Genomic DNA, 21,342 nt, shown 5'->3' on the forward strand with positions numbered 1-21,342 from the left:
CTGGTGTTTATGTATTTTGCTATCTCTTTGTGTGATCACCTACAAGACTCGTGTCTCTTCAGGATCCTGCCTTTTTATTTCTTAACTACTCATATGTTTTTGGGGTTTTTTTTAAATACAGATTGCCAGTCTCGTGGTTTTCTTCAGTTATTATTACAAAAGTACTCCAGCAGAGAGTTCAGTTGTAACTTGGGTTTTTTTGAGTTTCAATTTTGTACTTAGTAATCAGTCTTTCATTCAGCTGCACTTCCTCCACTCCCAGTGTCCAAATCCAAGCTCACAATCCTGACTGTGACCACTTTCAAATCTCTGAAGAAGAGATTCGCTGTGTTTGAAGAATCTCTATCCTGAAAAAAACTTTGGAGGGATTAAATTACTTAATGGTATGATTTGTTTTTAACTCTAAGGTTTCTTATTCATAACTGCTATTTTTAAGAGTCTTGTTTTAAAATGTGTTAAGTGATACCCACCAATTAGAGTTCAGGCTCTGGCCAAGCTCTAGCTTTACTTAAATGGAGTAATTGACAATCAACCCAAATGTTTTCATCATCAAAAAGTATTCAAGTCCTTTTGACTTAGCAATTTGACCATATATGACAGCTGAACCTATATTCAGAGAGAGTTTGAAGAAACATGAATCCAGACATGATTTCTCCAATTTTCTGTTGTTTTAAGGTTTATCAGCTGTCGCAGACTCTGGGATAACAGTTCAAAGTTGTAGTGCTTGGTAATTGTATGATTTCACATGTATTATTGATTATGTGTATTATCTAATTAATTCCTAATTGCTGTTAGTTTCTTCTTTACTACACACATTGTTTTGCTCTTGATGCTTTCTCCTGTTCATAACCAAAGAATGTTAGTAATAGCATCTTATGTTGATATCTTATATTTCTCTATGCAATTTTGCAAAACAGAACTGATCAATGTTTTATTTTCACATCAGGACCCATTCTTCACCTCCAGGATTTTAAGAAAATCCTCCATTCCCAGCAGGGACATAGATTTGTTTGTGTTTTAACAAGTACAAAGTCCAGGTAAATTTCAGTGAAGAGTGTGAAACTCTATCAAGTGCAAAAAAACACTAACCACTCCACAAGCAGAGAAGAAGACACACAAATGTAGACTGCACAGAGATTCCAACCCTTGTACTTCACCCACAGAAGATTGTGGACTTTAGGTTTTTTCATAGGTGTGGAAATCAGTAATGTTGTAAAATTTTTGTTAAATAATAGCTTAAAAGAACTATGAGGTGTAGTCAAATGTGTGTCTAACAAATAGTTAACAAAGTTATCAATGCAGTATTTATAGTTCAAACAAGAAGGGGAGTTTGGACCAAATTTCTCCCTGAGGCTCTTTATGAACCTCAAGAATTGGAAATTCTTGGCTCAGTGAAGATGAATTTCTGTATAGTATTTAGTCTTCCTGGGTCAAAACAAAATAAGGGCAAAATAACAGACGTAACCCCAAATCACATTATATATAGAAATGCGACATCTTGGTGCAATTTCACAGCAAAGATTATCACACCGTCCAACAAGGTTCCATTGCAGTTACCGCAAGGAATCTTTTTCATTTGTGGGGACAGAATTTGACCTGCCATCCCGTCCAGTGTCAAAGGTGGTCCATGCAGCATTGGGAGACTTTCTTTACTGGCACCCAACATGACAATGATAAGAGAACAAAGATGTTGAGGGAAAAGATCTGTCAGTTGATACAACCCCAATTGTGATGACAATGTTAATTCATGGAAAAAAGGCCAGAAATTTATAACAGCTCTGCTTCTGCCACAGGCAGGAGCGGCCTTGAAGCAATTGGATCAAATGGGGTGTTGGTTGAGTAAGCACTCTTGTGCTACTTCTCTCACACTGAGCAATTTATTAGATGATGTTCAAGGTGTGAGACAGGTGACTGCAAAACAAAGCGGCAATTGATTATCTTTTGTTAGTGCATGGACATAGATGTGAAGAATTTGAAAGAATGTGTTGCATGAATTTGTCCGATCATTCAAAATCTAGTCATGAAAGCATACAACAATTAGAAGATGGAGTGGCCAAACTCAGGAAAGAGAATGAGTCATGGCTAAATGGTGTGTTCAGTTGATTTAATCTTGCATCAACATGGAGGGAATTTTTGAAGATAGGTGTGTACGTACTGATTAGTGTCGCAGTCCTTTTAATATTTGTGCCATGTCTACTTTAGTGTATCTGACAGATGATGGATGAGGTTGTCAAAGGAGTGTTTTTGGTTCAAAGATAATGGGGAGATGTGGAAACCCAGGGCACAGGGAATATTTCTCTGTCTGCTCTGGGGTGCCCTGACCCCCAGGGGAGCACTGACTTTGACCCTCATTCACGGAGAAAGTTTCCTAGACTTCAAGATAGACTAGAATCCACAAAAGTGTGAAATAGATTATAGAGTAGTGTAGGTGTATCACTTGGTGAGAAATTTAGGTTTTGGGATTTTTAGTATGTTGTGGATGGAAGCAATATGGAGGGTGCAGGGTGCCATCCTGGGTTTCTTCTTCATGCTTCTTCTTCCTTCTTCTTCATGGATTTGGGTGGCATTTTGTAATTGGGCAGAAAAGTCCACATTGCGGGCTCTTTGGAATCAGTTATTGGGTTAAAAGGGAAAATAATCTAGGTGTCATTTCTTAATAGGATAGTTTAGTCTTAAAAACCCTTGTAACAAGAGATTGTTAGCCATTTTGTGCCTTCTAATGAAAAGCTGCCAAACTCACAGTAATGAGACTGTTTTACTGATAAGAAATAATAAACACTTGAGTCCAACATTAACTGCCATCTCAAGTGCCTTCAATCCAGACACAGAGAAACTGACAACTAGTACCCCCACATTCCCTGACAGAGGCCATGTGCAAGTGGGATGTGGAGCAGTAAAAATCTGAAGGCAGGCCAAGGGGGGCAAAAGGAAAAGCAACCTTTATTTCCAGTGGCACGGGAGATGAAGGGGGCAAGAAATAGTTGAGGAAAACCTAGAGGACTGGCTTTCCCCTCTTCTCAGATTTTCCTCCTTGCCTGGTGGCATGGACCACTCATGTTCCAGCACAGAGCAAAAGTTTGGCCTCCCCCAGTACTTCAGGGACTGAGACAGGGCCAAATAGGAGCTGAGTCCATAGCATGGCTGTTCTTTTACGTTGAAATTATGAGAAACAGGAGTAATAACAAAAATAACCCCAGCAGATTTTGGGCAGCCAGACCCTCCAGGCTTGGGCTGATGGGATACAGCCATGCCAAGGACCCCAAAGCCACATGCACCACACCAGCCCAATGGAGACCAAAGCTCAGGATGACCCAATCTGGGTGCTACCCACACCAGAACTGTTGACTGGGGTGGGTGGCCCCACCACCAACCCCACGTGGTAGCCACTTTGAGCAGCATCTCTCCTGCCTGCCTCATCCCTGCCACTAAAAAAGACACTTGGCACAGCCTGGGATCAAGTGTACATTTTTATTTTTTAATGGAACATAAGCTCCTTTAGAAAAAACATTCATCTGGATGATAATACCCATAGAAAAACCCAGCAATTTCATTCTTTTTTTTTTATTTATTTATCATTTGTTAATTGCATTTATATTAAAGCAAAGTGCATATTTCTTTTTTTTTCTCATTTATACACATTGCACAATACATAAATAATCATGCTTATAAAACGTCTTTATATTTACAAGTAATAATATATTTATATATAACATAAAATGCATTTTTTCTTTAATAAATCTCAGGGGGTCTTAAGGAGTTCTTTTTTTGTGTGTATTTCCAAAGCACTACAGTGCTAAAGTTCCAATGAGAATGCTCTCTTGTTCATTTAAACCTTTATATACAGAAAAATAGCTTATGTTAAGGTCTAAACATGCTCATTGAGCTAAGAAGAGTGCAAAAGTATCATACTAGTGTATGATTTCAAGAAGAAATGAAAGCACAACCGCATTTTCAAATTGAATGTTACTGGGATAACCTGATCTAAGAAGTTACAACAGACCGGCTATTGTGAACACTTTTCCTTTTTTCTTCCCATTTGTTTTTTATTTGTTTTGTTGGTTTTGCTTTGTTTTGGTTTTTTTAGGCTTAGGCTTCTGTTGCTTTATATCAGCTCAAATGATAAAGTGCGGTCCATGCAAGAGGTTTCTCTGCTGTTATTTTCTCCCCTTGCATCAATTCATGACCATAAAAAATTTAAAAAAAAAAGCAGTAGAAGAATAAACACAGTGACAAGGTGCCAACTCAGCAACAAGAAAAAATAAAAATTAAAAAAGATGGGTAAAGACCTGGTTGGGAAGATTTTGCACCATTCTTTGGCAACAATGTGGGGTTAGCACTGCTGGGGAAGAGGTCTTGGTGTCACCGTCACCAGGGATGGGAAGGTGGTGCATAAAAAATACAAGTATCTTGTTCTTTTATCCAAGAGAAGGAACTGTAACATATAGCAAGTGGCTTCTGAATCCATTGATCACATAGGATAATCCTTTCAGAGGCATGAAATAATTATCTTGTGAGCCACACCCTTTTCTCATCCTTCCGAGTTATTGGCCATTTATACTTTAAAAAACTAGGCTTATCAAACTACCCCAAAGCATAAAAAAATATTTCCAAAGATTTTTCTCAAAACAAAGGGGGGGGACATACAAACGAAACAAAACAAAACCAGAAAGTTTGCATGAATAGCAAGCACTCAGAAGGAAATATTAGCAGCAAAGTAATATAAATGCCTTGAGTCCACTCTGTCTTGAGTTATCGGTTATTTAAAATAACCTCCAACCAGCATGGGCAACTGCTGATGAACTGTCTAGTGTAGCATTGGCCCCAGCCTTTCACAAAGCTGATCTGAAACGTAAATCCTGTCCATGGCTGCTGCATGAACTCATGGTCATTTGGTCTCTGCAAGCTGTACGCCTTCTCATAGTCAAAAGCCTTGATGGAAAAACCTGGAAACAGTTTGTGAACCAGCAACATCCTGGACTTGGGGTTGTCCAGTGTGGCTGACTTGATGAAGATGGGGTAACTGCTGCGGTTGTACACCCACACTCCATCCACTTCCCTGGTGAGCTGGATGCCGTAGCCAATCTTGCCGCGGACCTTCTGCACCAGTTGGCTTTTGTTTTCTGAGTTGAGCTGTCCGAGGCAGAAACCATTCCCCTGAGGTAGATCATAGAAGATATCCAGGGAGGGCTCTTGGACAGAGTACAGCCGACCCACACGTGTCTTCTCTTCCCAGTATGCCGCCACACACCAATGTGACCAATCCCCTGGCTCCTGAAGAACTTGGGAATCTACAGAACAGGAGAAAAAAAGGAAGAAAAACAGAAATTTAGCACCAAAAGGGGTAATACAACCCAAAAGTGACACAATGCTGGCAGGTCATTGCCTGCCAATGTGTTCATGACGCTCTCCACGTACACACCAACACCCATGGCACATCCACCATTTCCAAAAGCAATGTTATTAGGACCATTTAAGTTGACCCAGATTTGGAGAATTCCTGTGCCATTTCAGCACCTAATTCTAGTTAGAATTATGAGTCTTAAATCACCATGTCTACCTTCAAAAGTGGCTTGAGACCTACCAGCAGCAACCATGGTGCAGTCATCCTCACTCAAACCATCACCAGGACCACCTTCAGTGGCACTAGGAGAGATGAGATGCTCTAGCCAGCTGCATTTACCAAGACCAAACACCCTAAATGTCCTTATTTTCACTCACCAGATAGTAGATCCACTTCCATAAATAACTATTGTTGAAGTGAGGGGGTGAACGACCATCCTATAATGCATCGAACTCCGAATTTATTGATCGATCGGTCACTTTATATAACAGTGTTAATTAACTTCATGCATATTCCAAAATCCAGGTTTACGATAGGCTAACAGAGAAAACTCTAACCACTCCTTTTGTTTTACAATACCGTTGATTGTTTACACAAAATAAAACCAGTGTTCCCACTGTGATATGAACGGTTCCCAAAACTTCCATAACTGTTCCCAGGGTGCCATCTTTTCCCAGAGAGGATGTTACATTTGTTATGGGAAGACTGCCTGAGAACCTTATTGTTTATACAATGATGCCTGAGAGAGACTAATTGTTTATAGAAGTCAGGCTGGGAACTGCTTCACAGCTACCTGTTACTTTTCTCTCAATTGCATGGCTTCATGGCCTTTTTCTTTAAGCCATGCTTGAACTAAACTCCCGACATTTCCCCCGTCTTTTTCTTTAAAAGAAAGGAGGTTAGTTTGCCACATTTTCTCTATCATCCTACTAACCATCTTTTGGATACAGCTACAGAAACAAGGTAAGATAAGTAAAAGCAATAAGAGTACACCTAATATCCCTATAGCATATTTTACAAGGTTTCTTAGCCATGGTCCCAATCCTAAACTTTTAAGCCACTCATCAATACCCAATCCTTCTTCTTCCTTAAGGCTGTTAAGCCCTAGCCATAGCTCTTTCAACTTAGCATGAATAGATACAGAATGATCAGACAGGTTCATGCAACACATCCCTTTAAACTCCTCACATCCATGGCCTTGAGCCAATAACAAGAAATCTATAGCAGCTCTATTTTGTAAAACAGTGTGGTTAACACTTTGTACATCTGAAGATAACATATCTAATATCTGTGAAGTTCTATTTAATTCACCCTTAGCCCAACACCCTATTTGTTTTGCTAGAGTCATTGCTTTGCTTGCAGCACCCCATGGTAGGAGAGCTGGAACCATCACTTGTTTAAATTTATTCCAGAACCATGGATCTCCTATTTGACTACAGTCTAAATCATGTAAGCTACGCTTTTGCCTGCTTATCTTATGACTTAATTGCATCAGCACAGATATATTAGGGTGAAATAGTGATAGCTTGCCTAAATAACAAGGTCCACCCTGAGGCTGGGCAGGTATACCATTCCAGGCTCTATCTCCGCAAATTAGAAATATTCCTGTAGGTAATTTCTTAGGTGTCATGATGCTTGAGCCTTTACAATGGCTGTAGAGTTGTTTAGACACTATGTTTGGCTTTAGAGCTGAATCCAGAGTAGCCCATGTTTGTTTATATGGATTCATCTTTTGAGGATTAGAATAATCAAAGCTAAACCATCCACTGTTGGAAGTGCTGGTCATGCTAGCATTTGCACTTCCAAAAAGCTCCAACTCCTCAGGTGGAGAATGCAAAGGAGTATTAAGTGATTGAATTAACAGACATTGTCGGTAGCCATCACTCTGACTGGCAGTATACCCTTTCTGTGCAGGCAATTTAATATTTACCATATTGTGCATACATAAAGCACGATTATTAATAAGACTGCAGAATTCTTGAGGAGACCATACTGGCAATGCTGAGACAAAGCGACGACTGATTAATCGGTCTAGCAAGTGTTATTCATACATTATCTCTAGGTTGATTAAACTGTATTACCCTTAATTCTTCAGCTACCACTACACCTAGCAATATAACAAAAGTAAACCTCATTTTTCTGTTTTTACTTTGACCTTTTTTTTCTTATCAGTTTTTAACCTTTAACCCTTTTCAAAATACACTGTACCTCCCACCGATAATAAGCCAAGATTTTCTGCTCATGTGATTCATAAAGATCTAAAGCTGAGGCAGTGTTTAGTCCTGTTTCGTTCCGTAGAGCCCACTCCCAATTATGTTCCCAGTTATGTCTATGATTACAGGTATCATACCATAAACGAAAAAGTGACAACTGATCCACCCAAAAGGTCTCATCACAACCTCCACAACACAGTGCACCCAAGCAGCACAATTTGGGCTGTGACATTCAAGGCAGTTCTCTTTTGCCGGTCCTTCTATATGGAAAGATGATAATGATTCAATAATGTCAATCAGTTCCCTGGTCGTCCGGCAACAGCGTTTTATCCCAAAGGGTTAAAACCACCCTCAGCTGAGCCACAATGTCCGGCCTTATCAGGCATTGCACGGTAGGTGGTAATTGGACTAAGAAAAGAAAGCTGTTAGCTGTTTTCATTTATGTGAACCTGGAGAGGAGGTGAATGGCAAGTCTGAAAACAATCCTTTCTGTCCTTGAGATTTTCACATCCACCTCTTCCCTGGGCTTCCCAGAAAAGTTCAAAATCAGTTTCACAGTCTGCAATCCTCTAGTCATTTGGCTGAAATGGTATCAGCTGGGTAATTCTCAGTCCTTTGTTGATTTGGAGTGGTGAGAAAATAGTATGCACTTGAAGCACTTAAAATACTTAACTTAGCAGACTTATTTTCAAATTAATAGAACTTAACTGGCTTCAAAATTCTATGGGCTAACTGTGCTACACTCTTTGCAACATAAGAATAGGCAATTCTAATAACTAAATAGTATTTTCAGCTAGCAAGGTTTCTCTGATGTTTACAACAACACTTTGAACACAAGTCATAAAACAAACACCTATCGTAAAAGCATAAATCTATCTAACATCGCTTAAACTTAATAGCACTTATACTTAAAATACTTAAACTTAAAATATTTAAACTTAATAGAACTTAACATTACTTAAACTTATCTTTACTTAAACTTAATAGAATTTTAAATCAACAGAACTTACATGTAAAATCTCTTAATTCTAACAAAACTTAACTATAACAATATAATTTAAACTTAACAGATTTTAAATAACAGACTTATTTGTAAATAATGTTAGATCAAACTTAACAGAATCTAACTTATCTTAAACCTAATATGATTTAACCTTAACAGACCTCGAACTTAACAGAAAATAAACTTAACAAACTTAACCTTAATAGTATTTAGCATTTAATTTAACTTAAACTACTTAATAACAGATAAAACTTACTATAGACATAAAATATAGCATTTACTATAACTTACTTACAGGCCTGATTCTAAAATATTAAGCTAAAATAACTTTGTTCACGTGTTTGCTATAGCATTTCTATATCAAAAAGCACACTCACAACATCTCACTCATACAATCAGTCTAACATATCTTAACATTTTTAAACTTTTCAAAATATAATTCTAGAGTCTGATGTTCCACTGACTGAGCCATCTGGGCTTCTGATGTTAAAGTCTCTGCCAATACAGGTGATTTCAAGACAGCATAACCAATGCCGAGCCAAACCGGCCGAAATTTGACCCATGCATACAGTACGCTGATTCCTGTTTCAGTCTCTGCCAGGAAGAACTAAAGTGCCTTTAACTTTCCTTGTTTACCATCACTTGTTTCTTAATTTCAACAGGGATCTTTTCCTTTTGTTGACAAAAGTTACATCCATTAGGCTGTTAGGTCTTAAACTGAAGCTTTTGCCGGCTGTAGGGGGAGGGAGAAACGCTCCCGCTGCAAAAAGCGCTCCAGTCCCGCGGCGCGTGTGTCGGAGCGGGCGAAACCCCCCCCCTGCGCTGGGCTCTTTGTTTACTCGCCGGCAGGCTGACTCCGCTGCAGGCACCGCTGCACCCGTGGCTCCCGCGGCGGCGGCTCCGCTCTCCCCGCTGCTGCAGCGCAGCATTTTAGGTGGTCGCTCGCCGCGGCTGCTCCCCATGGCAGAGCGCCCGTGCCGAGTTCGGAGTAGCACAGACTTGGAAGCGCCACGAGCTGCGGCCGCTGTCTTGCACTCAGAGAGATAGTAAAATAGTGCACCATATATCACTCGCCATGGCCTGCTTAGCTTCTTGGCAGATTTACCACTCTCTAAAGCAGCCTCTGACAATAAATCACCGAATTCCCGCAATTCCGTTAACTCGTAAACTGTGTGGGGATTCACAAAGATTCCCCGTTCCAGACCATAAGCCAAAAGACCTTGCAATTCCTTCCGTAAGTCTATTCCCTTAATTTGCCTTTTTTGCAAAAACATAATAAAAAGTTCATATGCGGCTTGTCTTTCCATACCTCTTTTTAAGTGCGCACTTTCACCTAGCAGCGTTTTCCCAGACTTCTGCCGCACGTATCAGCTGGACCCATCTATATGGTCACCAGGGCACGGGGCGTATCGGCGGTTTTCTTTTTTCCTCCGCTTTAATTTTGCGCTTATTGCCGCTCCCGCTGCTTCGGAGCCTGAACCAGTCCTCACTTATCCTTTGGTGGTGGCCGCGATCGTCGTGGTGTCCGCTATCACGTCCGGGTGTCACCAATTTGTTGAAGTGAGGGGGAGAACGACCATCCTATAATGCATCGAACTCCGAATTTATTGATCGATCGGTCACTTTATATAACAGTGTTAATTAACTTCATGCATATTCCAAAATCCAGGTTTACGATAGGCTAACAGAGAAAACTCTAACCACTCCTTTTGTTTTACAATACCGTTGATTGTTTACACAAAATAAAACCAGTGTTCCCACTGTGATATGAACGGTTCCCAAAACTTCCATAACTGTTCCCAGGGTGCCATCTTTTCCCAGAGAGGATGTTACATTTGTTATGGGAAGACTGCCTGAGAACCTTATTGTTTATACAATGATGCCTCAGAGAGACTAATTGTTTATAGAAGTCAGGCTGGGAACTGCTACCTGTTACTTTTCTCTCAATTGCATGGCTTCATGGCCTTTTTCTTTAAGCCATGCTTGAACTAAACTCCCGACAAACTATCTACTCAACACAGATGCTGAGAAAAAATGAGGTGCTGCTAAGAAAACCACATTGAAGGTCACCCCATGGGACCAGAGGGGGCAAGGACTCACCTACTCTAGTTCACAGGGCTTTTCCCTACCTGTAGTCAGAGCCTTAGTGGTGGAGAGAATGGAAACATTGGATGACACCCCAACTTGTGGGAAGCACTGAGAGATGGTGGGGACCAAAAAATCTCATACTTCTTAACAAAAATGGCCTAACCCCTCCCGAAATTCATTCATGTAGCTTTTTTTTTTTTACTTCCTTGCACATAGCTATCCTGTGCAAGAAGCAGGGATACAATGTAGCAGGAAAAAGCAAAGTGGGGGGGGGGGGGGGGGAATGTGAAAAGCCCCTTTTCCTCATGAAGGATCCCTAACAGCCTGGCACTGCTCAGCAGGTAATTTGTTCCAGCCTTGGTAGTCATGTTAAGACCTGAGAACTATTTATCTCTGTAATTGCATTTAAAAAAAATCAACCTTGGTATGCTAGTGAGTGCTACCAAAATAATCCCCTGCAGCATGGGAGCAGATATGGTAATGGGAATAGTGGGTAACCCAGCACCCCAAAGCTCTTTCTGTGGACCCCCAAACCCCTTTGCCCAACATAAGCAATGGCAGGAACATGTTGGCCGCCCCGATTTCTTTATTTTTTGGTATTAAAAAGCCCATTTCCCCAGTGCAGGCATTTTTCTTCTGTCTCTGAGTTGTGTTTCAAGCCCTGCACTGTGCTTTTAAGAGAACAAAACTAAAACCCAGCCACACACTTTTAATTTCCTCATTTCTATCCCAGTGGGGGAAATATTTCTCCAGTTGCTGGAGGCAGCTACTAAAAATGGGCCTGGCTGTATATGTCGCATAATAGGGACCCTCCCTCCTGGGTGAAAGTGGGGATGGGAGTTCTGGCAGTGGGGAGGCGGTCCCTGGGACAGCATTCATCAAGGTGCACCCCAGTTTGTCCTTCCATCTCCCCTTTTCAGTGCCTTCCAAGACTTTGTTGCCAATAATTTTATATCCTGCTGAAATCTAGCACCACTCAAGGGAATGAAGGGGAATAAGGTGGGTGGTTTGAGTTACCTCTCTCCTAACCCAAATGGGGTGCCCCCAGTTGGTCAAGAAACATGCCCAGCATAGTGTTTCCTCCACCCATTAAGGAGGGTAATGCTCAGGAGATAGAGGAATTTGGGGGGATGCCCCTCAGTCCATAGAGGAGATACTACTGAATACAGGAGGAGAATGCTCCTTTATCCATCCTCATCTCAACCAGCCATCACTTCCCTCCCTCCAACTTCCTGCTACACATTAAGCATACTGAAATTCTTCTGGGTTTTTATTTATTTGGACATAAAAGCATCCCTTTCAGGAGGCAGCAGGGGGGAGAAGCCTTTTTCACTTGATATTTGTGCTTGCATTAGTGAAGACCACTTAACAAGTAGCTCATTGCTGCTTACAAAGAGTTATTTAATTGTCAGAACATTAAAAAAAAAAAAAAAAACCCAAACCACAAAAAAAACAACTGCCTTGGCAATGAATGAACAGACCTTTATGGAGGGCTGAATGAATTCCACTAGGTTTTTCAATTATATGGGGTGACCAGACCTCAAGGACGAATCTTAGGTAATCCAGGATATTTTTTTTTAGGAGACGATACCAGCACACAGTATAAATACGCCAGAGCCTCTTTCATTTGTGGACTTCAGCTGTTGACTGGATGTCTACTCAAAAAGACATGAGAATATAAGGGTTGAACTTGGATAAGTAGGCTCAGGCCTCCCTGCTACCAAAGATGCTTTTCATGGTTGTTTGGACCCCAGCAGAGCTTCCCTGCTCCCACCTGCCTCCATGATTCTGGCATCCACTGGGAAAAGCCAGTAGCATCATTTGGGCAGCAGAGGCAGGAGAGAAGGAAAAAAATTATGAAAAGATGTTTCCTACAGTGATGGATATTTTTTTCCCCAAAAGGCTTTTTTAGTGGCAATGAGCATGGATCTGGGCAAATGAAGCAGATAGATGGATTTTGCCCCAAAACACCCCATTGTGTTCCTCCTGTGCAACCTGGAGTCATGGCACTGACCCACTATCCAACTCCCATCTCTGTCTGCTGCCAACTCTTACAAAAAACCCAGATCCCAGGAAATTTGCAGCCACATCACTCAATGCTTTGAGATTCTTGTTTGAGTTAAAAACATTGTGTTTTACAAGCTCCTTGGAGCAAATACATCCCTTTCTAAATGACTGGAAAACTCACAGCAAACAGGGAGTGTTCTCATATTCCAGCAAACTGATAATGTTTAATGCTATAAACATCTGCACTATTATTTCATTATTAAGTATCCCTCCATTTGCTGCTATCACTAGGTTATTAAGATTTTCCATGGTTTCACAGAATCAATTAGGTTGGAAAAGACCTCTGAGATCATCGAGTCCACCCTATAACCGAACACCACCATGTCAACTAGACCATGGCACTGAGCGCCATATCCAGTCTTTCCTTAAACACTTCCAAGGATGCTGACTCCATCACCTCCTTGGACAGCCCATTCCAATACCTATCACCCTTACTGTGAATAATTTCATTATAATATCCAACCTAAACATCCCCTGGCACAGCTTGAGGCTATGTCCTCTCTTCTGGTTGCTAGTTGCCTGGGAGAAGAGGCTGATGCCCATCTGGCTACAATCTCCTTTCAGAGAGTTGTAGAGAATGATAAGGTTCCCTCTGAGCCTCCTTTTCTCCAGATCAAACACTCCCAGCTCCCTCAGCTGCTCCTCATAGGACTTGTGCTCCAGACCCTTCACCAGCCTTGCTGCACTTCTCCAGACCCACTCTAGCACCTCAATGCCTTTTTTGTAGTGAGGAGCCCAAAACTGGACACAGCACTCAAAGCGTGGCATCACCAGTGCCGAGTACAGGGAGACAATCACTTCCCTGGTTCTGCTGACCACATTATCTCTGATACAAGCCAGAAGGCCATTGGCCTTCTTGACCACATGAACACACGCTGGCTCATGTTAAACCAGCTGTCAAACAGCACCCCTAGGTCCTTTTCCGCTGAGCCACTTCCCAGCCATTCTGTCCCCAGCCTGTAGCGCTGCATGGAACTATTGTGGCTGAAGTGTAAGACATGGCACTTGGTCTTCTTAAACCTCATGCTCTTGGTCTCAGCCCATCTATCCAGGTCCCTCTGCAGGGCCTTCCTACCCTCCAGCAAACTGACACCCTCTTCCAACTTGGTGTCATCCACAAATTTGCTAATGGTAGATTCGATCCCCTCATCCAGATCATCAATAAAGATATTAAACTGTACTGGGCCCAACACTGATCCCTTAGGGGGCAGTGCTAGTGACTGGCTGCCAACTGGATGTGGCACCATTCACCACCACTCTCTGGGCCTGGCTGTCCAGCCAGTTCTTAATCCAGCGAAGAGTACCCCGTCCAAGTCGAGGGCTGCCAGCTTTTCCAGGAGTATGATATGGGAAACGGCTTTGCTGAAGTCCAGGTAGACAACATCCACAGCCTTACCTTCATCCACCTGGTCATAAAAGGAGATCAGGTTGGTGAAGCAGGACCTGCCCCTCCTAAATCCACGCTGGCTGGGCCTGTTCCCTTGGTTGTTCTGTAGGTGCTATGTGATCACACTCAGAATGATTTGCTCCATAACCTTGCCTGGCACTGAGGTCAGGCTGAAAGGCCTGTAGTTTCTTGGATCCTCCTTCTGGCCCTTCTTATGGATGGACATCACATTGGCCAGCTTCCAGTCATCTGGGACCTCCCTGGTCAGCCAGGACTGATGATAAATTATGAAGAGTGGCTTGGTGAGCTCTTCTGCAAGCTCCCTTATCACCCTAGGATGTATCCCATCTTGTCTCATAGACTTGTGAGCATCTAAGTGGCCCAGCAGGTCTCTAACTGCTACCTCCTGGATTGCAAGGGGTCTATTCTGCTCCCCATCCCTGTCTACCAGTTCAGTGGGTGGTTGTTCTGAGGATAACCGGTCTTACTGTTGAAGACTGAGACAAAGAAGGTGTTAATTACCTCAGCCTTTTCCTCATCTTTGGTAACTATATTTCCCCTGTGTCCAATAAAGAATGGAGGTTTTCCTTGGCCCTCCTTTTGTTATTAATGTATTTATAAAAACACTTCTTATTATCCTCTACAGAAGAGGCCAGATAAAGTTTTAATTGAGCTTTTGTCTCTCTAATTTTCCTTCTGCATGACCTAATGACATCCTTAAACACTAACACTTCCTGAGTTATCTGCCCCTTTTTCCAAAGGTGATACACCCTCTTTTTTTCCCCAAGTTCCTGCAAAAGCTTCCTCAGGGCTCCAGCAGGCTCCCCTCAGCATATTGTGCAAGCTTATTTTGAGATGACAAAAAAAAAAAAAAAAGGAAAAGGACTGAAAGAAAAGTGACTCTGCTTTCAGGAATTTAGGGAATTAGTTGTATTGATCACTCATAATTGGGTCTACAGAGAACGGCCATCTGCAGCAGAGCTCAGTTCTGCACAGAGTGGAGAAATCAAGGCAATGACTTGATGCCCCCAAAGTCTTTGGGGTAACATTGCTTGGAAATTTGGTGCAGATGTTCATCACCAGTGATGCCCCAGCACAACCACATTATTCGATTTTTTTCCCATTTGTTTTATATCCTCCTGAATTTTCCTGCGTGGCTGACCTGACTTGACCAGTTATTTCCTAATACACAAGAGGTTGTAAGGCTTCCCACCACCTGCCTCAACTTTTATGAACATCAAATCCTGCCCAAAATCACTCAATAAAAGGCCACAGTCAGGATTTCTCTAGCGTTGAGTGTGCTCATGCTGCCTGTGGGCTTGGAGCATCATCCTGCTCTGGGCAGAGATGCTGCAGAAACTGCTACATCCATACAGAAATCCTGGAGGATGAGACACCAAAGCAATAACCACAAAAAATATTAAAAGCTGCTGAAATCAAGAAAGTTAAGATGAAGGTGAGCGTGGGAGATTCACACCATGGAAACACTCAAATTTATCAGTAATAGCTCCATGCTTGGTTCTCCCAAGCTGTGGCAGGAGGACACATCTCCCATCAATTGGAAGTGGCAGAAAAATTCTGGTATGGCTTTTCTCCTCGACACATGAACACTTTTAAGATGATGAAACCATGTCATCTGTACTTTTTTTCCCAAGCTCCACCAGTTTTATTAGGAGTTTGGAAAGAAAAAGTTCTTTTTCTTTCATTCAGGAAAAACCAAAGCATTTAATCAAAATGTAATAATAATAATAATAATAATAATGATGATGATGATGATGATGATGATGATGATGATGATGATGATGATGATGATAACACAGGTCCTATTCAGTTCTCAGCTCTCAGCCTTGTCCTGGTGCCAAGTTCATGAATGTAGAGGGGAGGTAAGCTGGATATCTTTTGTTTTGCTTGTTTTGTTTTGACATAACTAAAGGTTTTCCTGCAATCAAGGACCTTGAGAGAAAACATCAAGTTTAGCACACAGTGAGCTATCTCACCTGCTGGGACTACTCCCAGCCAATCAAGTCAAGAGCTGTCTAAACCATCATTGATATCTGCAATAATAACTTGTCACTGAAAATGAGAATAGAACTGTGCTCCTGATAAGGTTTTTAAATGTCTGTAATTGGATCTTTCCTCAGTGATATTAGGATTAGACCCAAACTAAATTATCCAATTGCAAAAGTGTTTCAAACTATTAATTTATATATATATATGCATTTATGGATTTTTTAAGAGCACACCTTTGACCTAAAGCACCTTCTCATGCCCTTCCTAAACTTATCACCATCTCATCCTCTCTTCTCCTTCATTCCTCTGTGATCTCTAGGGCTGGATTTCCCACCAAACATCAACCCTGACACAACACTCACCACGGTATCATCTACCCATAATTGCTAACAAAAGTCTTCTAATTTTCATAGAACCATTGAATGGTTTGGGTTGGAAGGGACCTTTAAAGGCCATCTAGTCAAACCCCTCTACCATGAGCAAGGACACCTTCCACTAGATCAGGATGCTCAGGTTTTGTGTTACCCTCACCTTGGCCACTTGTGGAGGTGGCATTGCACACACAACCAATAATCCAGCATGAACAGGTAAAGGCAACAGATAAATTACTGTAGATGTCCACCAAGAAATCATAGCACCAAAAGTAGATTGGTCTTATGGACCTGTCCTATTGAAGTGAAGGGGAGACGACCATCCTTTAATGCATCGAACTCCAATTTATTGATCGATCGGTCACTTTATATAACAGTGCTAATTAACTTCATGCATATTACAAAATCCAAGCTCACGATAGGCTAACAGAGAAAACTCTAACCACTCCTTTTGTTTTACAATACCTATGATTGTTTATTAAAAACAGAACCAGTGTTCCCACTGTGATATGAAAGGTTCCCAAAACTTCCATATCTGTTCCCAGGGTGCCATCTTTTCCCAGAGAGGGTGTTTTGCTTGTTATGGGAAGACTGTCTGAGAACCTTATTGTTTATAAAGTGATACATGAGAGAGCCTAATTGTTTATAGAAATCAAGCCTGGGAACTGCTTTTGGAACTGCTTTGCAACTACCTTTTACTGTTCTCTCAACTGTATGCCTTCATGGCCTTTTTCTTTAAGCCATGCTTGAACTAAACTCTCCACACTGTCCTAGAAGGGCCAGGACCCAGATGGGAGCTCCTGGGGCAGCAAGGAGATCATAGCATCCTAGAATGGTTTGGGTTGAAAGGAAACATAAAAATCATCTAGTTCAAACTCCCTGCTATGGGCAGGGACACCTTCCTCTAGACCAGGTTGCTCAAAGCCCCATCCAACCTGGACTTGAACACTTATGGCGAGCGGGTGTCTATCACCTCTCTGGGCAACCTGTGCCAGTACCTCACCACCCTCACAATCAAGAATTTCTTCCCAATATCGAATATAACCCTGCTCTCTGTCAGTTTGAAGTCATTCCCCCTTGTCCTGTCACTCCATGCCCTTGACAAAAGTCCCTCTTCAGCTCTCTTGTAGCCCCTTTAGGTACTGGAAGGTACTTTAAAGTTTCCCCAGAGCCTTCTCTTCTCCAGGCTGAACAACCCCAACTCTCCCAGCCTGTCTTCTTAGGAGAGGTGCTTCAGCCCTGTGATTACCTTCATGGCCTCTTCTGGACTTGCTCCAACAGGTCCATGACCTTCTTATGTTCCTAGGAGGCAGCTCTCTGCTGGAAAATGAATGCTGTGGGCACCACCAAAGAAGAGAAGAACCTATGGTCCTTCTTCCTTTATCCATCAGCACATTGTGCTTAAAAAAAGTTGGCTTGACTGGTGTCAGTACGACATGTTGTTTAACTGGGGCCAAAGCTGAGAGCAAGCTCAGCACATCTCATGCCCAGTAATCTCTCTTGGCTGACCTTAAGCAGCATTTGCAAGCCTGAGGCAGAGCCATGACTCCCATCTTCTCTACTTGTTGAGATGGAAGAGAAGGTGACAAAAACCCCAGAACTTTTTATTAATTTTTGCATGCTCTTCTGGACTGTTCTCAGGACAGTTCGTGGCATTCCAGTTGCAGTTTTACCCCTCATGCTACTGGCAAGTGCTGGTTTTGCAGGATATCAGGAAAAACACCTCCCTGAACTCTTACTCAAAAGCAAACATCAAGGCAAGGAAAACACCAAGTATGATGTGCAACCACACAACTCATCAAAACAAGGAAAAACAGGCACAAGAAAGGAAATTTTACTTCCTTTCTAGTTTCTCAGATAATTTGCAGGCTATTTGAGTGGGAGAACAAAAAATAAAAAAACAAAACAAAACAAAAAAAAACCCAAGAAAAATCCTTAAAGACAGATTTCCAGGTATGCTTAAAAAAAAAAAAAAATTCAAATTAAAGAATATATCCTGCTGCAGAAAAGGATCTTTGTGCCTTTAACAGAGTTTGTGGCAGCCTAGAGATACCACCCATAGCAATATTTGCCCCAAACTTTTTATATCTCCCTACACACATTAGACACTTTCACCTCCCAGCTTTTGATGGCTGGGATGGTTTCTGAAAAGCTAATTTAGAGGATGGGATGGTCATTTGTTAAGCTCCTGTTGTTTGCAAAGAAAATAAACCCTTACATACTGCAGGGATGCCATCACCCAAGGTGGCCCATGGGGCTCCTCCTCCACACCAACACAAGAGCCCCCAAAGAGCTGAGGCAGTCAGTCACATCAACATATACTTAGAGAGTCTTTAATCTGTAGACTATTGACATGATAGACCATAATATCTCTTCAGGAGCTATTACAGCCCATTGCGTCCATAGGTACTTATGGAGTCCTTAATCTGCAGATTGACAGGATAGACCATAAATTTCTGTCTATGTCTAACTAGGCAGCTCTTATTACTCATCATAGTAGTCATGCAGGCTAAAGAGCCTTAAGATTATTTGTTAAATTTTCTAACAACTTGTCTACTCAATCATTTAAATGGCTCCTTGCTCCTAGCAAAATCAGTCAACCTTGCACAAAAATAAATGTCCAACTGATTTCCCCCATGAATTCAGTTGGATGATATTTTCTAAAGACTGGCAGCCAGAAGCCAAGATGTTGCCAATGGATTTGTAACCTTGCAAGTCCAATGGAAACAAAGGGGATAAAATGTGGCAGAAGCCAACAGGGGAAGGAGTCTGGGATTTCCTGATATTTCTAGGGAAATATTTCTTTGGTTCAGACTCATGCTAGTGGCAACCTACAAGCTTGGGAGTACTCTGCTCAGTCCCCTTGTGACCCAACCAAGAACTTCCATCACCTTTACCACAGCTGGGAAACTTTCTTGTGAAATCAGGACAAACACAAGGTTGGGTTAGACAGTGGGCAGAGATGACTGATCCTCTCAGGTTCCCACCCCAACTTGGTGGTGCCTTGAGTCAACCTTCTCCCAACCTGGAACCCAGGCCTGACCTTTGAGGGTTAATTTAGGGATAGGATAATAATAGCAAGAAAATAAAGTGAGAAAGGGTCCTTGCAAACATGTTCTTGCAGACCTACAAAGCCTCACAAGTGGGCACGAGTATGGCAAATGCCAAGGCTGGCCCAGGAGGAATGTCCAACATTGGAAAATATGGGGTGATTGATGTCCCCTGCATCAAAGGATGATAAAGAAAGAACCAAAGAGAAACCACTGATTTCATGGAGTCCACCAAACCAGAAATTTGATTCATAAACATCTTATTAGTCACTGCTACTGTCTAATTACAGTGATTAATCAATTACCACAGCTAAAAACAACTTGAGAAGAGAAGAACCTTTTTTTTTTTTGTGCCAGCCAAGTAAAGCTGGAGCTACAAGGTGAGGCAGAGAATACACAGGCACACACCAAAAATGCCTGTCTGCCTGTGTCCAGCAGTTAGAGAGGAGCCAGCTGACTCCAGTTTCCTCCATACCAGGCTTTGGGCCTCATCAGTCATGCAAATTATAGAGTACCATGCTGTCTGAAGGACAAATTTTGACTCAACCCAGAGGAAAGCCTTAGAGGAAGGGTGGGGGTAAAGGAGCCTGCCAAATCCACTCATAATATTTACAGTAAATGGGCTTCTTTGCTGTTGTTTAGTATACAGTCAGTCTAATTATTTTTTAAGTTTTCATTTAAATAACCTTCTTTATCTGCATCTCCTTCTATTCCCCTCAAAGGTGTGGGAAAACTTTTCCCTTGTTTCAAAAAAGCAGTAGGATAGGAATCCCTTCCCCAAACCTCAACATGGCAGTCAGTTGGGATAAGGGGATGCTTCAAGAGGGAACACCCTTCCAGAAGGTTGCTGCTAACATCCACAGGGGTTTTTAAGATTCCTGGACCACCCCAATAGGCACAAGGGCATGCAGATCTATGTGGAAAATCCCCAAAAATCCTATTTTGATGTTGAAGCCACAAGAAGCCACTGGGCCATGCCAACCCTGGGGTCACAGCCCCCCTCAACACAGACACCAAGCTTGGGTTTAGAGGATGAAGACCTTAAAAAGCTTTTGAAATTAAAAATAAAGCTCCACTGTCACAAGGTTGCCTAGTACCCAGTGATGCCCTCGGGAGGGCAGGGATATAGTCCCTAGGAAAGCCACAGCTCTCCACAGACAACATATGACTGTGTGGGTGGCAAGTTAAAAACCTTGTAAAGACCTTAATAAAAACCGAAGCAGAGCAGTCTAAGATATCCAAACTGTCATGGTTATAGAGAAAAGGGGTGAAGTTTCTAGCACTGTTTGATTCCATACTGCCCACATCATGGTGGCAGCATGGTTTCAGCAGGAGAAAGCCAGGGCAGAAGGGTAGTCATCTTTTTTTGGGCTCAAGGGAGGGGTTTTCAGGTTTTGGGGTCAGCCCAGCATACCTAGTCCCTCTTTGCTACCGGCAGTCCCTTTCCTGTTTCTCCAAGCCACGTTTTTTCTGGTTTGGTGTTGAAAGACAGCACTGGTGAGCCTAAGATGCTGCTCCTAGAAAAAGAAAAGGGAGCGAGCAGCAGCAGCATGGAGTGGAGCCCAGCCAAACCATGTGGACTTCAAGCTGTAGCAGCTGCCATAGCTGCAGCCAGAACCCAAGCCACAGACAGAACCACCAAGCACTCCAGTCCTGCTCCAGCAAAGTCAGGCACAGGAGAATGGTCCCCTGACCTGTTTCAGAGCCCTGTCATGTCCCACCAGGTTTTGCCTTGTCCCTGTTTTTTCCATTGTTTTTGGCTAGGGTAAGAAAGCTCAGCAGCAAGCCTACCCAACATTTTGTCTTCCCATA

At 42.2% G+C, this 21,342-nt stretch overlaps 1 protein-coding gene across 3 annotated transcripts in view; it reads right to left on the bottom strand.

The window, feature by feature from the left end:
- Positions 1–3,517: 3,517 nt before the first annotated feature.
- Positions 3,518–21,342, bottom strand: part of LOC132086217 (mothers against decapentaplegic homolog 7-like) — a 34,844-nt gene continuing 17,019 nt past the window's right edge. For all 3 annotated transcript variants that reach the window (XM_059491702.1, XM_059491704.1, XM_059491703.1), the window contains one exon: positions 3,518–5,288. In XM_059491702.1, the coding sequence (XP_059347685.1) occupies positions 4,750–5,288 (539 nt within the window). In that variant the 3' untranslated portion in view covers positions 3,518–4,749. The remainder of the gene's footprint in view (positions 5,289–21,342) is intronic.

Source organism: Ammospiza nelsoni, chromosome W, assembly GCF_027579445.1.
Source record: "Ammospiza nelsoni isolate bAmmNel1 chromosome W, bAmmNel1.pri, whole genome shotgun sequence".
NCBI classification, from domain to species: Eukaryota; Metazoa; Chordata; class Aves; order Passeriformes; family Passerellidae; genus Ammospiza; species Ammospiza nelsoni.